This window comes from Triticum dicoccoides, chromosome 7B (genome assembly GCF_002162155.2).
Source record: "Triticum dicoccoides isolate Atlit2015 ecotype Zavitan chromosome 7B, WEW_v2.0, whole genome shotgun sequence".
NCBI lineage: Eukaryota > Viridiplantae > Streptophyta > Magnoliopsida > Poales > Poaceae > Triticum > Triticum dicoccoides.
In genome coordinates, this window is record NC_041393.1 from 536388296 (window position 1) to 536404643 (window position 16348).

The 16348-nt window shown below is 41.3% G+C and overlaps 2 protein-coding genes across 2 annotated transcripts in view; one reads left to right on the top strand and one right to left on the bottom strand.

Annotated features, from left to right (window-relative positions):
• The window catches only part of LOC119337994 (B-cell receptor-associated protein 31-like), a 2748-nt gene extending 1986 nt beyond the window's left edge, over nt 1-762 (top strand). The window contains exon 2 of the mRNA XM_037610285.1: nt 208-762. Within this exon, the coding sequence (XP_037466182.1) occupies nt 208-575 (368 nt within the window). The 3' untranslated portion in view covers nt 576-762. The remainder of the gene's footprint in view (nt 1-207) is intronic.
• A 1220-nt stretch (nt 763-1982) lies between these two features.
• LOC119341177 lies at nt 1983-4292 on the bottom strand. The gene is made up of 4 exons (XM_037613048.1): nt 4015-4292; nt 3132-3221; nt 2591-2787; nt 1983-2506 (listed from the first exon to the last, which is right to left on the bottom strand). The coding sequence occupies exons 1-4, from the start codon at nt 4069-4071 to the stop codon at nt 2404-2406; spliced, it is 447 nt and encodes a 148-aa protein (XP_037468945.1). The 5' UTR covers nt 4072-4292; the 3' UTR covers nt 1983-2403.
• Nucleotides 4293-16348: the final 12056 nt, after the last annotated feature.

Sequence of the window (16348 nt, forward strand, 5' to 3'; positions counted from 1 at the left end):
TTGCCACACTCTTGTTGTTACATACGTTCAGGTTAGCGCAGCTACTAACTTCACTCGAAAAGTGATGTGTGGAGGTGAATTCCAGTTTATAGATAATATAACGTACTGTATTTCTCAACTCTACCAAAATAAATCCACTTCGTACTTACCATGATTCATGCTATCTGTTCTATTTGGCTATGCTAATGTTCTGAGTGATTTTTTCAGGTTACACTTTGTTTCTTGCTCTAGTTATTGACCGACTCCACCAATATATCAGAGAACTACGTGGGCTAAAGAAGAATGTTGAGGCTGTATCAAAGCAGAACAAAGCGTTAGAGGAAGGAAAACATGGAAGATCTCAGGAGATGGCGAAATACCAGGAAGAGGTTGCCACTCTGAACGAGGAGATGAAGAAACTGAAGCTGCAAGTACAAGAGAAGACCGAGGAGGTCCATGTTGCTGAGGACAAGGCACTTGCTATTCAAAAGCAATCTGAAAGCTTGCTGCTTGAATATGACCGGCTCCTGGAGGATAACCAACATCTCCGGGAGCAGCTGCAGTCAATTGATCTCAGGCTCTCCAATCCTTCCTGAGAGAAGAATGTATTGAAGTAGAACATTATCCTATCGTGAACCTGCTTCGTGCTTGAAATTGTCTGTTTCACTTTTGGAACGAAGTTGAGTTTACTCTTTCCTAGGATGTTATTACCCAGATGACATGCTAATTTAGTAATGCCTCTCTTATCAGTTTTATTGTCTTACCTAACAATATGTTGAAACATGTATGCTAGTATGCTACTCCCTTGTCCCATAATATAAGAACGTTTTTTACACTACATTAGTGTCAAAAACATTCTTTTATTATGGGACGGAGGGAGTAGTACGCAGTTAAATTTGTGAACCACTGTTATAGTGGTGCACTGTTCTAATGTTTTTAGTGATGTCTATCTTTCCGCTTAGTCATTCAGCATCATATAATCTACTCCCTGATTCATAATAAGTGTCGCTGAGGGAATATATGTTTAAAAAATGTTCATTCAAAAAAATGTTTGAGAATTTCAAAAATTATTTGGATTTTTTAGAAATGTGAAATTCCAAAAAGCTCACATATTAAGCAAGAAAGTTTTTTTTTTTTGTTGACCGTTAGAAACAGTACCACACTGAAAAAATCACTTGCTGCTGGAGATGCTCTTACACGTATTATAAGTAGTTCCAACTAATATTCCAGCACTTAGTTCTGCACTGATTAATTTTCCCATGCGCAAGTGTGATTCAGATACATGCAGCTCATGAAAGTGCAGAGTGCACACCGAGGGAAGCACGATACGGTCTTTTACGTGCTTCATTCATTTATTCTAGGTAATTTCTGGGTATTTTAGTCCATTATATATTCCGTGATGCATCCATCAGCTCAGCAGTTGGCGGGCATGGTGAGGCCGCATGGCAACGCCATGGCGCATTTCATGTCGATCTTGTAGAACCTCGCCACATGCCACCAATGTTCTTGTATCGGCCCCTCCGATGACGTTAGAAGCACCACCGAGACAAGGGCTATGCGGGGAAAATCTTATTCCAACTTCAGAGAGCCGCTGACTTCTACTCCCTCCGTTCCTAAATAATTGTCTTTCTAGCCATCTCAAATGAACTACAACATACGGATGTATGTAGACATGTTTTAGAGTGTAGATTCACTCATTTTCCTTCGTATGTAGTCACTTGTTGAAATCTCTAGAAAGATAATTATTTAGGAACGGAGGGAGTATGTATCAATTTACTTTCTATACCTCGGCGTGATTGACTACAACAACCCTTGAACCGGACTCGCCGGCAGAGGTTGTTTAACATTATGAATACCACTTGGTCCTTCAATTCCCCAAGCATCTAAAGAACCACATTCGATCAGACCAAATACCAATTCAATTTCCTGGGCTAAGTACCAACATCAAAAAGTGGTGCTAAGAGTAAATAGAAACTTTATAGTGTTAACACAATGGTCTTGACATAAAAAAACTCTTTCCGCTCACAAATGCTCCCTCCATTCACAAATCTAAAATGTTTAACTCTTTTGTGAACAGAGGGAATATCCAATATAAATATGGGTACACAAATAAAGGTTGACATATGACCCATCTGAACAACCGCATTAACACTATAAAGGGTACTCCCTCTGTTTAACAGAGGAGTACCCTCAAAAGAAAACACAATCGTGTAGACATAAAGAACTAACAATGCAACTCCCTACTAGCAATTTGAGCCAACTAATGAGCAACTCTACTACACATCTCTATATACAATGCAGAAGCACACCCAGCACCATTTTACGCTTTGATGTCCTTTATAATGACTCCATCCTGCTCTGCTCTATCAGGAGTTCGAGGGTTCAGCGCTTCCACCACAACCCTGGCACCAGCGTCTTTAATCTTTAATCTAAACGTTTATGGATAAGTGTGCCACAATATAGAACGCCGAAAGCAACAAATGCATTGGAAGTAATCCTTATTTTCCTTCGAAACGCGTCTCCATTCCTGTAGGACAGAAAGAAAAAAAACTTTTGAGGAAGCGAGCAACTTCCTACAAAATTATAACTGCATATGATTGATGATTATTACGCTTTAATCTGTGATTCAACTGAAGGTTCGCCACTGGTGGTCGTCTTGGAAGAGAAAGTTCGCCCAGCCCCTGTAGCTGGACGCACAGATGCTGGCTTCATGATGTGATTTATGTTTACTGAGTTCACACCAGTCCTTGAGCAGCTTCTTGTAACAAGCTCACGAGGACATGGAGAGGTGTTCAAGTACCTTGCTGTCTGCGTGTGGATTAGACAGGATATATAAGAAGTCAGAACATGCAACTAAAGTAAATATTTATTTTTTGCCAAACCAAGAGAAAGGAAATACCACTGCCGAATCAAGAAATCAGATTAATTCTGAAGTGGAAGATTACAGTTTTTTAGAGAGAAAAAATAACTATAGGTTCCGCTAATTTTTTCTTTCTTTTGCAAATTATGCAGGACTCAAGCATTCACTTCAGAAGGTGAGAAGCACCAGGTTAACCCTAGAACTGAACCTAGGCGAGGGTTAATCCTAGAACTGAACCTAGGCCACGTCTTCTAAAACATACAGAAATGAAGCAAGTAATCTATCAACTTACAAAGCCATGGAGCCCATTGTTATTGGGGATCGCCAGTCTAGGATGGAGACCTCCACTAAGAGCATCACTGAGAGACGCAACACCGCCTTCCTGGAACCAGCATGGAAGGAAATTTCATAAGTTTCATAATATTGCATGGAGGAAGTTTCATTAATTTGCCAATATCGCGTGGAAAAAAGAAACCGAGATTTCTGCAGCATGGGCTATTAATTCAGTTTGACAGATAGACTGAACGGAACAATAACAACTAAGGTTGTGTTTGGACATAGAGTGTTTTAAAAACGACAGTATCCCAAAACCATAGTATTATAACCTGTTGGCACTAAATACCACAGTATACAAATACTACAGTAATTTGCAGTATTAGAAAAACCGAGGGGCGTTTAGCAGTTTGCAGAATTTAGCAAAGTACAGTACATTTTTAATTTATGTCAAGTGACTTCGTTTTGAATTATGTCACATGGCTATCATTAAAAAAACAATTCCAATAACTTTGTGTCGGGGCATGCATAATTTGGTTTAGCACATGTTACGCATGTATTACAAATCCACATTTATATATCTATGTGTGTCAAGCCTTCAAGTTATGCTTGTTTTAATCTACTTGTGGATAAAGCAGCTACACGCTAGATACTAGATTCAAATTTACACGTGAAGGCTAGCTGTAGGTTCATATACATAAGAATCAGAAGGCACGAAAAAACAGATCACATCTAGGGTTCACATTTCGTTGCCAGGGAGTTGCGCGCCGTAAAAATATGTTTTTTTTCAGAAACTTTGCTGTTCTCAGATAGTACAACTCTAAAAATAGTTTGTATCGAAACGGGACGCGAGAATTTTCCGTGCGGAATAGGACGAAGATTGAAGGGCGGAGTATACATACCGAGAAAGATCCGGCCAGCTGGGAGTATGATTTCTTCAGCAACACCCGCAAGGCCATCGCGGATCGAGGCGTGGCGCTGTACAAAAATCTGCGATGCCCCCACGAACGATTTGCTCGGCCCAACCGATGAAACGATTTGTTATCCCTGCTGCATATAAACTACGTAATCAGGAGGCAAGACCTTGCGCGGTACCGAAGGTCGATCCGTGTTTGGATTCAGTTACAGGTCAGCCGCCGCTCTCGCAGCTTCCGGAATCCAGAGCAGAGAGGAGAGGAGATAGGTCTCCTTGCGAGTTGCGACGCCAGCGAACACAACGGATATGGGCCAAAAAAATATTAAAAGCCCATCTTTGCCAGCGGCTCGCCAGATGAAAACTGAAACCTGATGGTCAAAAACTATTTGGCGCCTGTTGTAGCGTGGGAGCAACTAGTAACGAGCGGTTCGGGAGCGCCCCGCACGTGACAAGTGTCGCCGGCGGAGCGCTCCCGCTAGGGAAAAACCAGGTGGCGGGGTTGGTTTCTGGTTTTTCCTTTTCGGTTTGTGGTTTTGTGCATTTTGCACTTTGACCTTCATACTATCACATTTTTTCGTTTACCCTTTCCGCACGAAAACACAAAAAATACCAGTTCGCGCGCTTGGTTCCCTGTTTTCCTTTTTTGTTTCCCTTTTAGTTTTCATTATATTTCCGGGTAACGGAGATTTATGGGGCAGTTACAGGCGGGGACTACCAACACTATCAAATGTGACCTTTCAAGTAATGAAAAAAAAGCAACTTTTTAATGTAAAACGGCAGTCTTCAGAATTGTTCAACCGTGTGACTTCTTTATAGGCACAGGTGAACACTAGGAAAGGCACGGGTGTATAACTTTACTAAATTGAAGAAAAGCGCCTCCGGCGCGAGGGAACCTCCTACTCGCCTTCGGCTCGTTTAATTTTCATAAACATCTTCAAGGGGGGGGGGGCATAGATCGAAGTGTGTGTTGGTCGTGCAACGTGCTGGTTCGTGCGACGCGTTGTCCGTCGCAGTGTGACACGGCGCCTCCGGCGCGAGGGAACCTCCTGCTCGCCTTCGGCTCGTTTAATTTTCATAAACATCTTGAAGGGGGCATAGGTCGAAGTGTGTGTTGGTCGTGCAGCGTGCTGGTTCGTGCGGCGCGTTGTCCGTCGCGGTGTGACACGTCGCCTCCGGCGCGAGGGAACCTCCTGCTCGCCTTCGGCTCGTTTAATTTTCATAAACATCTTGAAGGGGGGCATAGGTCGAAGTGTGTGTTGGTCGTGCAGCGTGCTGGTTCGTGCGGCGTGTTGTCCGTCGCGGTGTGACACGGTGCCTCCGGCGCGAGGGAACCTCCTGCTCGCCTTCGGCTCGTTTAATTATCATAAACATCTGATACGTTCATTTTGCATCATGCTTTTATATCAATATTTATTGCATTATGGGTTGTTATTACGCATTATATCTCAATACTTATGGCTATTTTTTCTTATTTTTACAAGGTTTACCATGAAAAGGGGGAATACCGGCAGCTGGAATTCTGGCTGGAAAAGGAGCAAACGTTGAAAACCTATTCTACACAGCTCCAAAAGTCCTGAGACTCCACGAAACAACTTTTTGGATTTAATAAGAATTTCTGAGCGAAAGAACTAGGCCAGGGGCCCCACACCCTGTCCAGGAGACAGGGGCGCCCCCCTATAGGGCGCGCCCCTATCTCCTGGGCCCCCTGGTGGGCCTCCGGCGTCCATCTTCTGCTATATCATCACTTTTACCCTGGAAAAAATCGTGGGCAAGCTTACGGGACGAAACTCCGTTGTCACGAGGCGAAACCTTGGCGGAATCAATCTAGGGCTCTGGCGGAGCTGTTCTGCGGGGAAACTTCCCTCTGGGAGGGGGAAATCATCACCAACGTCATCACCAACGATCCTCTCATCAGGAGGGGGTCAATCTCCATCAACATCTTCACCAGCACCATCTCCTCTCAAAACCCTAGTTCATCTCTTGTATCCAATCTTGTATCAAAACCACAAATTGGTACATGTGGGTTGCTAGTAGTGTTGATTACTCCTTGTAGTTGATGCTAATTGGTTTACTTGGTGGAAGATCATATGTTCAGATCCTTTATGCATATTATTACTCCTCTGATTATGAACATGAATATGCTTTGTGAGTAGTTACGTTTGTTCCTGAGGACATGGGTGAAGCCTTGCTATTAGTAGTCATGTGAATTTGGTATTCGTTCGATATTTTGATGAGATGTATGTTGTCTTTTTCTCTAGTGGTGTTATGTGAACGTCGACTACATGATACTTCACCATTATTTGGGCCTAGAGGAAGGCATGGGGAAGTAATAAGTAGATGATGGGTTGCTAGAGTGACAGAAGCTTAAACCCTAGTTTATGCGTTGCTTCGTTAGGGGCTGATATGGATCCATATGTTTAATGTTGTGGCTAGGTTTACCTTAATACTTCTTTTGTAGTTGCGGGCGCTTGCAATAGGGGTTAATCATAAGTGGGATGCTTGTCCAAGTTAGGGCAGCACCCAAGTACCGGTCCACCCACATATCAAATTATCAAAGTACCGAGTGCGAATCATATGAGCGTGATGAAAACTAGCTTGACGATAATTCTCAATGTGTCCTCGGGAGCTCCTTTCTCATTATTAGAAATTGTCCAGGCTTATCCTTTGCTACATAAAGGATTGGGCCACCTTGCTGCACTTTACTTACTTTATTTACTTGTTACTCGTTACTATTTATCTTATCACAAAACTATCCATTACCTACAATTTCAGTGCTTGCAGAGAAAATCTTACTGAAAACCACTTATCATTTCCTACTGCTCCTCGTTGGGTTCGACACTCTTACTTATCGAAAGGATTACGATAGATCCCCTATACTTGTGGGTCATCAAGACTCTTTTCTGGCGCAGTTGCCGGGGAGTGTAGCGCTTTTGGTAAGTGGAACTTGGTAAGGAAACATTTATATAGTGTGCTAAAATTTTCTGTTACTTGTCACTATGGAAACTAATCCTTTGAGGGGCTTGTTTGGGGTATCTTCACCCCAACCAGAAGAGCAAAGAGTTGCTCCTCAACCTACTGAACTTTATGAAAATATTTATTTTAAGATTTCTTCAGGTATGATAGAGAAATTGCTAGCTAATCCATTTGCAGGAGATGGAACATTGCATCCCGATTTACACCTTATCTTTGTGGATGAAGTTTGTGGATTATTTAAGCTTGCAGGTATTCCCGATGGTGTTGTCAAAAGGAAGGTCTTCCCTTTATCTTTAAAGGGAGATGCATTGACATGGTATAGGCTATGTGATGATACAAGATCTTGGAATTATAAGCGATTGAAGTTGGAATTTCACTAGAAGTTCTATCCTATGCATCTTGTTCATCGTGATCGTAATTACATATATAATTTCTGGCCTCACGAAGGAGAAAGCATCGCTCAAGCTTGGGGAGGCTTAAGTCAATGTTATATTCATGCCCCAATCATGAGCTCTCTCGGGAAATGATTATTCAGAACTTTTATGCTCGGCTTTCTCTTGATAATCGCAACCTGCTCGATACCTCCTGTGCTGGTTCTTATATGCTGAAGACTATTGATTTCAAATGGGACTTATTGGAAATAATTAAACGCAACTCTGAAGATTGGGGTTCCGACGATGGTAAGGAGTCAGGTATGACACCTAAGTTCGATTGTGTTAAATCTTTTATGGATACCGATGTTTTTCGTGGATTTAGCGCTAAGTATGGGCTTGACTCTGAGATAGTAGCTACCTTTTGTGAATCTTTTGCTACTCACGTTGATCTCCCTAAGGAGAAGTGGTTTAATTATAATCCTCCTGTTGAAGTGAAAGTAGTTACACCTATTACAGTCGAAGAAAAGACTATTACCTATAGTGATCCTATTGTTCCTACTGCTTATGTTGAAAAACCTCCTTTTCCTATTAGGATAAAGGATCATGCTAAAGCTTCGACTGTTGTTCGTAAGAGTAATACTAGGACTTATACACCTCCTGAGCAAATTAATGTTGAACCTAGTATTGCTATGGTTAAAGATCTCTTGGATGAGGACTTAGATGGGCATGTTATTTCTTTCTTGGGTGAGACTGCTAATATTGCTAGACCTGATACTAAGACACGTAGACCTGTCGTAGGCATGCCTGTTATTTCTGTTAAAATAGGAGATCATTGTTATCATGGCTTATGTGATATGGGTGCTAGTGCTAGTGCGATACCTTATGATCTTTATAAAGAAATTATGCACGACATTGCACCCGTTGAATTAGAAGACATTGATGTTACTATTAAGCTTGCTAATAGGGACACCATTAAACCTATTGGGATTGTTAGAGATGTTGAAGTTTTGTGTGGGAAGGTTAAATACCCTACTGATTTTCTTGTTCTTGCTTCCCCACAAGATGCCTTTTGTCCCATTATTTTTGGTAGGCCCTTCTTGAATACTGCTAGTGCTAAAATTAATTGTGAAAAGAATATTGTCACTGTTGGCATAGATGGTATGTCTCATGAGTTTAATATCGCTAAGTTTAGTAGACAACCTCGTGAAAGGGAACCACCTAGTAAGGATGAGATTATCGGTCTTGCTTCCATTGCTGTTCCTCCAACTGATCCGTTAGAACAGTATTTGCTAGACCATGAAAACGATATATTTATGAAGTAAAGGGAAGAAATAGATGAAGTGTTCCTTAAACAGGAACCTATGCTGAAACATAACCTTCCCGTTGAAATTCTTGGGGATCCCCCTCCACCCAAGGGTGATCCCGTGTTTGAACTCAAACCATTACCGGATAATCTTAAGTATTCTTATCTTGATGAAAAAAATACCTTGTTATTATTAGTGCTAACCTTTCAGAGAAAGAAGAAGAAAGATTATTAAAAACTCTGAAGAAGCACCGAGCAACTATTGGATATACTCTGGATGATCTTAAGGGCATTAGTCCCACATTATGTCAACACAAGATTTCAGTGGAGAAAGATGCCAAACCAGTTAGAGATCCTCAAAGACGATTAAATCCCAAGATGAAGGAAGTGGTAAGAAAGGAGATACTAAAGCTCCTTGAGGCAGGTATTATTTATCCCGTTGCTGATAGTGAATGGGCAAGCCCTGTCCATTGTATCCCTAAAAAGGGAGGTATTACCATCGTTCCTAATGATAAAGATGAATTGATCCCGCAAAGAATTATTACAGGTTATAGGATGGTAATTGATTTCCGTAAGTTAAATAAAGCTACTAAGAAAGATCATTACCCTTTACCTTTTATTGATCAAATGCTAGAAAGGCTATCCAAACACACACATTTTTGCTTTCTAGATGGTTATTCTGGTTTCTCTCAGATACCTGTTTCAGCGAAGGATCAATCTAAAACTACTTTTACTTACCCTTTTGGTACTTTTTCTTATAGACGCATGCCTTTTGGTTTATGTAATGCACCTGCTACCTTTCAAAGATGCATGATGGCTATATTCTCTGATTTTTGTGAAAAGATTTGTGAGGTATTCATGGATGACTTCTCCGTCTATGGATCCTCTTTTGATGATTGTTTGAGCAACCTTGATCGAGTTTTGCAGAGATGCGAAGACACTAGTCTCGTCCTGAATTGGGAAAAGTGTCACTTTATGGTTAACGAAGGCATTGTCTTGGGGCACAAGATCTCCGAGAGAGGTATTGAAGTTGATAAAGCCAAAGTTGATGCTATTGAAAAGATGCCATGTCCCAAGGACATAAAAGGTATAAGAAGTTTCCTCGGTCATGCCGGTTTTTATAGGAGGTTCATTAAGGACTTTTCTAAAATCTCTAGGCCTCTGACTAATTTATTGCAAAAAGATATTCCTTTTGTCTTTGATGATGATTGTGTAGAAGCTTTTGAAACACTTAAGAAAGCTTTGATCACTGCACCTATTGTTCAGCCACCTGATTGGAATTTACCTTTTGAAATTATGTGCGATGCTAGTGATTATGCTGTAGGTGTTGTTCTAGGGCAAAGAGCCGATAAGAAATTGAATGTTATCCAGTATGCTAGTAAGACTCTTGATACTGCCTAGAGAAATTATGCTACTACTGAAAAAGAATTCTTAGCAGTTTGTGTTTGCATGTGATAAGTTTAGACCTTATATTGTTGATTCCAAAGTTACTATTCACACTGATCATGCTGCTATTAAATATCTTATGGAAAAGAAAGATGCTAAGCCTAGACTCATTAGATGGGTTCTCTTACTCCAAGAATTTGACTTGCATATTATTGATAGAAAGGGAGCTGAGAACCCCGTTGCAGATAACTTGTCTAGGTTAGAGAATGGTCTTGATGACCCACTGCCTATTAATGATAGCTTTCCTGATGAACAATTAGCGGTCGTCAATGCTTCTCGTACTGCTCCTTGTATGCTGATTATGCTAATTACATTGTTGCTAAATATATACCGCCTAGTTTCACATACCAGCAACAGAAAAAGTTCTTTTATGATTTAAGACATTACTTCTGGGATGATCCACACCTTTATAAAGAAGGAGTAGATGGTGTTATTAGACGTTGTGTGCCTGAGCATGAACATCAACATATTCTACGTAAGTGTCATTCTGAGTCTTATGGAGGACACCATGCTGGAGATAGAACTGCACACAAGGTACTATAATCTGGTTTTTATTGGCCTACTCTCTTCAAAGATGCTCGTAAGTTTGTCTTATCTTGCGATGAATGTCAAAGAATAGGTAACATTAGTAGACGTCAAGAAATGCCTATGAATTATTCTCTTGTTATTGAACCGTTTGATGTTTGGGGCTTTGATTATATGGGACCTTTTCCTGCCTCTAATGGTTATACACATATCTTAGTTGCTGTTGATTACGTTACTAAGTGGGTAGAAGCTATTCCAACTAGTAGTGCTGATCATAACACTTCTATTAAAATGCTTAAAGAAGTTATTTTTCCAAGGTTTGGAGTCCCTAGATATCTTATGACTGATGGTGGTTCACATTTTATTCATGGTGCTTTCCGTAAGATGCTTGGTAAGTATGATGTCAATCATAGAATAGCATCTCCTTATCATCCGCGGTCTAGTGGTCAAGTAGAGTTGAGCAATAGAGAGCTCAAATTAATTTTGCAAAAGACTGTGAATAGATCTAGAAAGAATTGGTCCAAAAAACTTGATGATGCATTATGGGCCTATAGAACTGTATACAAAAATCCTATGGGTATGTCTCCTTATAAGATGGTTTATGGAAAAGCGTGTCATTTACCTCTTGAACTTGAACATAAGGCATATTGGGCTATCAAAGAGATCAACTATGACTTCAAACTTGCCGGTGAGAAGAGGTTGTTTGATATTAGCTCACTTGATGAATGGAGAACCCAAGCCTATGAGAATGCCAAGCTTTTCAAAGAAAAAGTCAAACGCTGGCATGATAAGAGGATACAGAAGCGTGAGTTTAATGTAGGAGATTATGTGTTATTATTCAACTCTCGTTTAAGATTTTTTGCAGGAAAACTTCTCTCAAAACGGGAAGGTCCCTACGTTATCGAGGAGGTCTATCGTTCTGGTGCTATAAAAATCAACAACTTCGAAGGCACAAGTCCAAGGGTGGTTAACGGTCAAAGAATTAAACACTACATTTCAGGTAATCCTATCAATGTTGAAACTAATATTATTGAAACCGTAACCCCTGAGGAATACATAAAGGACACTTTCCAGAACATTTCAGACTCCGAAAAGGTATAGGTATATGGTACGGTAAGTAAACCGACTCCAAAACAACTTTAATGGCAATTTTTATCAGTTTTGGTTTATTTAAGAATTTTAGGAAGAAAGAAGTAGTCTGAAAGGGACACGAGGCTTCCACGAGAGTGGAGCCCCCCTGTAGGGCGCGCCCCCTGTCTCGTGGGCACCTCGTGTGCCTCCCGGACTCCGTTTTCTTGTATGTTACATATTTTGGTCGGTAAAAATTCATTATATATACTCCCGAAGGTTTTGACCACCATATCACACAAATATCCTCTATTTTCATTTCGAGCTGCTTCTGTTGCAGAATAAAGCAAGATGTCTTCTCAGGAGTCAGTTGGGGAGAGCCGGGTGTCTCACCCAACGCCAAGTCCAGGAGCAAATAACGATGCCTATCACTTTGGACCATCAACGGAGGATGAGATGGAGGCTGATTTGAAAAGGATAGATGCCATGGAGGAAGATCAAGAAGTTACCTCTCGTCTCCAAGCAGAATTCACTATGGGGGAACTACCTAGCCTGGCTGTCCCTGTATCGGTCACCCCTTCTAACTCTAGATTTTTTTCTTATGAAAATATGAAAAAGAGTTTCACTTGTTCTCCAGAAGCTATGCAGCATCCTTGGGTAAAAGGAGCTTTGGCCGTTACAGGCAAGCTCCGTAAAGAAATTATGGACCTCAAATAACAAGTCAATAAGCTCGAGGAGGAGAACCGTATCCTGAAGGGCATCATCACCAAGAAGATCATAACACGAACTGTGAAGAAGGAGAAATAATCACATGGGTATGGGTACTCCCCTTAGCAACTGCCAAGCTTGGGGGAGGTGCCCCGGTATTGTATCACCATCACACTCCTATCTTTACCGCTTTTATTTAGTTCAATCCTTTTAGTAGTATCTTGATCTAGTAGTTTGAAGTTTTGATATCAAGTAGTTTTGAGTTTTGCATTGTGATCTATTTTCGTAATCGAGTCCGTGTGCTATCTATAATAAAGATTAGTGTTGAGTCAAGGGCTTTGCTATGTTGCTATGATCTTGAGAAAGTAGAAAGAATAAAAGAGTTCATATTGATCTTATGGATAGTGATAACTTCACACATAGAGAGTATGAGGCATAAAAATTGTTGGGAGTTGATGAACGTAGCCTTGGTCATCGTTGCAATTAATAGGAAGTGATAAAGAAAGAGGGGTTCACATATAGATATATTATCTTGGACATCTTTTATGATTGTGAAGCACCCATTAAGTATGACATGCTAAAAGAGTTGATGTTGGACAAGGAAGACAACGTAATGGTTTATGTTTTCCGACATCTTAGTTAAAGTATATTGTCATTGACCTTCCAAACATGTTGAGCTTGCCTTTCCCCCTCATGCTAGCCAAATTCCTTGCACCAAGTAGAAATACTACTTGTGCTTCCAAATATCCTTAAACCTAGTTTTGCCATGAGAGTCCACCATACCTACCTATGGATTGAGTAAGATCCTTCAAGTAAGTTGTCATCGGTGCAAGCAATAAAAATTGCTCTCTAAATATGTATGACTTATTAGTACAGAGAAAATAAGCTTTGTACGAACTTGTTGTGGAAGTAATAAAAGCGACGGACTGCATAATAAAGGTCCACATACAAGGGGCAATATAAAGTGACGTTCTTTTGCATTAAGATTTTATGCATCAACCCTAAACGCGCATGACAACCTCTGCTTCTCTCTGCGAAGGGCCTATCTTTTACTTTATGTTTTTACTTTATGCTTGAGTCAAGGTGGTCCTCACCTTTCCCTTTTTCATTTTATCCTTTGGCAAGCTCCTCGTGTTTGAAAGATCATGATATATATATCCAACTGGATGTAAGTTAGCATGGGCTATTATTGTTGACATCACCTAAAGGTGAATACGTTGGGAGGCAACACAATAAGCCCCTATCTTTCTCAGTGTCCGGCTGAAACCCTATAACCACAAGTACTGCGTGAGTGTTAGCAATTGTAGGAGACTACGAGATAGTTGAGTATGTGAGCTTGCTAAAAAGCTCTACTATTGACTCTTTCTGATGTTACGATAAATTTCAATTGCTTTAATGGCTGAGATTATAGTTTGTTAGTTCCCAATGAAGTTTTTGAACCATACTTGACATTGTGAATTGCTTGATACTTGAGCATAGGAAATCATATGACAAAATCTATTTATGCTGCTGTTATTAGAATGATCATGATGCCCTCATGTCCATATTTTATTTTTATTGACACCTCTATCTCTAAACATGTGGACATATTTTTCGATTTCGGCTTCCGCTTGAGGACAAGCGAGGTCTAAGCTTGGGGGAGTTGATACGTCCATTTTGCATCATGCTTTTATATCAATATTTATTGCATTATGGGTTGTTATTACGCATTATATCTCAATACTTATGTCTATTATCTCTTATTTTACAAGGTTTACCATGAAGAGGGGGAATGCCGGCAGCTGGAATTCTGGCTGGAAAAGGAGCAAACGTTGGAAACCTATTCTGCACAGCTCCAAAAGTCCTGAGACTCCACGAAACAAATTTTTGGATTTAATAAGAATTTCTGAGCGAAAGAAATAGGCCAGGGGGCCCACACCCTGTCCAGGAGACAGGGGGCGCGCCCCCCCTATAGGGCGTGCCCCCTATCTCCTGGGCCCCCTGGTGGGCCTCTGGCGTCCATCTTCTGCTATATCATCACTTTTACCTTGGAAAAAATCGTGGGCAATCTTACGGGACGAAACTCCGCCGCCACGAGGCGGAACCTTGGCGGAATCAATCTAGGGCTCTGGCGGAGCTGTTCTCCCAGGGAAACTTCCCTCCGGGAGGGGGAAATCATCACCAACATCATCACCAACGATCCTCTCATCCGGGGGGGGGGGTCAATCTCCATCAACATCTTCACCAACACCATCTCCTCTCAAAACCCTAGTTCATCTCTTGTATCCAATCTTGTATCAAAACCACAAATTGGTACCTGTGGGTTGCTAGTAGTGTTGATTACTCCTTGTAGTTGATGCTAATTGGTTTACTTGGTGGAAGATCATATGTTCAGATCCTTTATGCATATTATTACTCCTTTGATTATGAACATGAATATGCTTTGAGTAGTTACATTTGTTCCTGAGGACATGGGTGAAGTCTTGCTATTAGTAGTCATGTGAATTTGGTATTCATTCGATATTTTGATGAGATGTATGTTGTCTTTTCCTCTAGTGGTGTTATGTGAACGTCGACTACATGAAACTTCACCATTATTTGGGCCTAGAGGAAGGCATGGGGAAGTAATAAGTAGATTATGGGTTGCTAGAGTGACAAAAGCTTAAACCCTAGTTTATGCGTTGCTTCGTTAGGGGCTGATATGGATCCATATGTTTAATGCTGTGGTTAGGTTTACCTTAATACTTCTTTTGTAGTTGCGGACGCTTGCAATAGGGGTTAATCATAAGTGGGATGCTTGTCCAAGTTAGGGCAGTACCCAAGTATCGGTCCACCCACATATCAAATTATCTACCGAACGCGAATCATATGAGCGTGATGAAAACTAGCTTGACGATAATTCCCAATGTGTCCTCGGGAGCTCCTTTCTCATTATTAGAAATTGTCCAGGCTTATCCATTGCTACATAAAGGATTGGGCCACCTTGCTGCACTTTACTTACTTTATTTACTTGTTACTTGTTACTATTTATCTTATCACAAAACTATCTATTACCTACAATTTCAGTGCTTGCAGAGAAAACCTTACTGAAAACCGCTTATCATTTCCTTCTACTCCTCGTTGGGTTCGACACTCTTACTTATCGAAAGGACTACGATAGATCCCCTACACTTGTGGGTCATCAACATCTTGAAGGGGGGCATAGGTTGAAGTGTGTGTTGGTCGTTGAGGAAGTCCTGGATAAGGGGGTATCCAGACAGCCGGACTATATTCATCATCCGGACTACAGAAGCATCAAGATACAAGACTCAAGAATTCGGCTCGTGTCCAGATGGGACTCTCCTTTGCGTGGAGGACAAGCTTGGCAATCCGGATATTCTGTTTCCTTCCTTGTAACCGACTCCATGTAAACCCTAGCTCTCCGGTGTCTATATAAACCGGAGAGGATGGTCCTTAGAAGGCCGATCACATTTACAATCATACCATCATAGGCTAGCTCTTAGGGTTTAGCCTCTACGATCTCGTGGTAGATCTGCTCTTGTATTCCACATATCTTCAATATTAATCAATCAGGAAGTAGGGTTTTACCTCCATCAAGAGGGCCCGAACCTGGGTAAACATTGTGTCCCTTGCTTCCTGTTACCATCAGCCTAAGACGCACAGATCGGGACCCCCTACCCGAGATCCGCCGGTTTTGACACTGACAGTCGTGCAGCGTGCTGGTTCGTGTGGCGCGTTGTCCGTCGTGGTGTGACACGGCGCCTCCGGCGTGAGGGAACCTCCTAGCAGGTCGTGCAAAAGGCAAGCTGCTTTGTTTCGGAATGCACAGGTTTGAAGAATGTGCAGTCACGTCTACTTAAGAGCTATGCTTTGTTGACGATATATAGGTTTGTGCGTGCATGCACATGTGTGCATACTATGAAGGCATTGGTATGTTGCCTCCG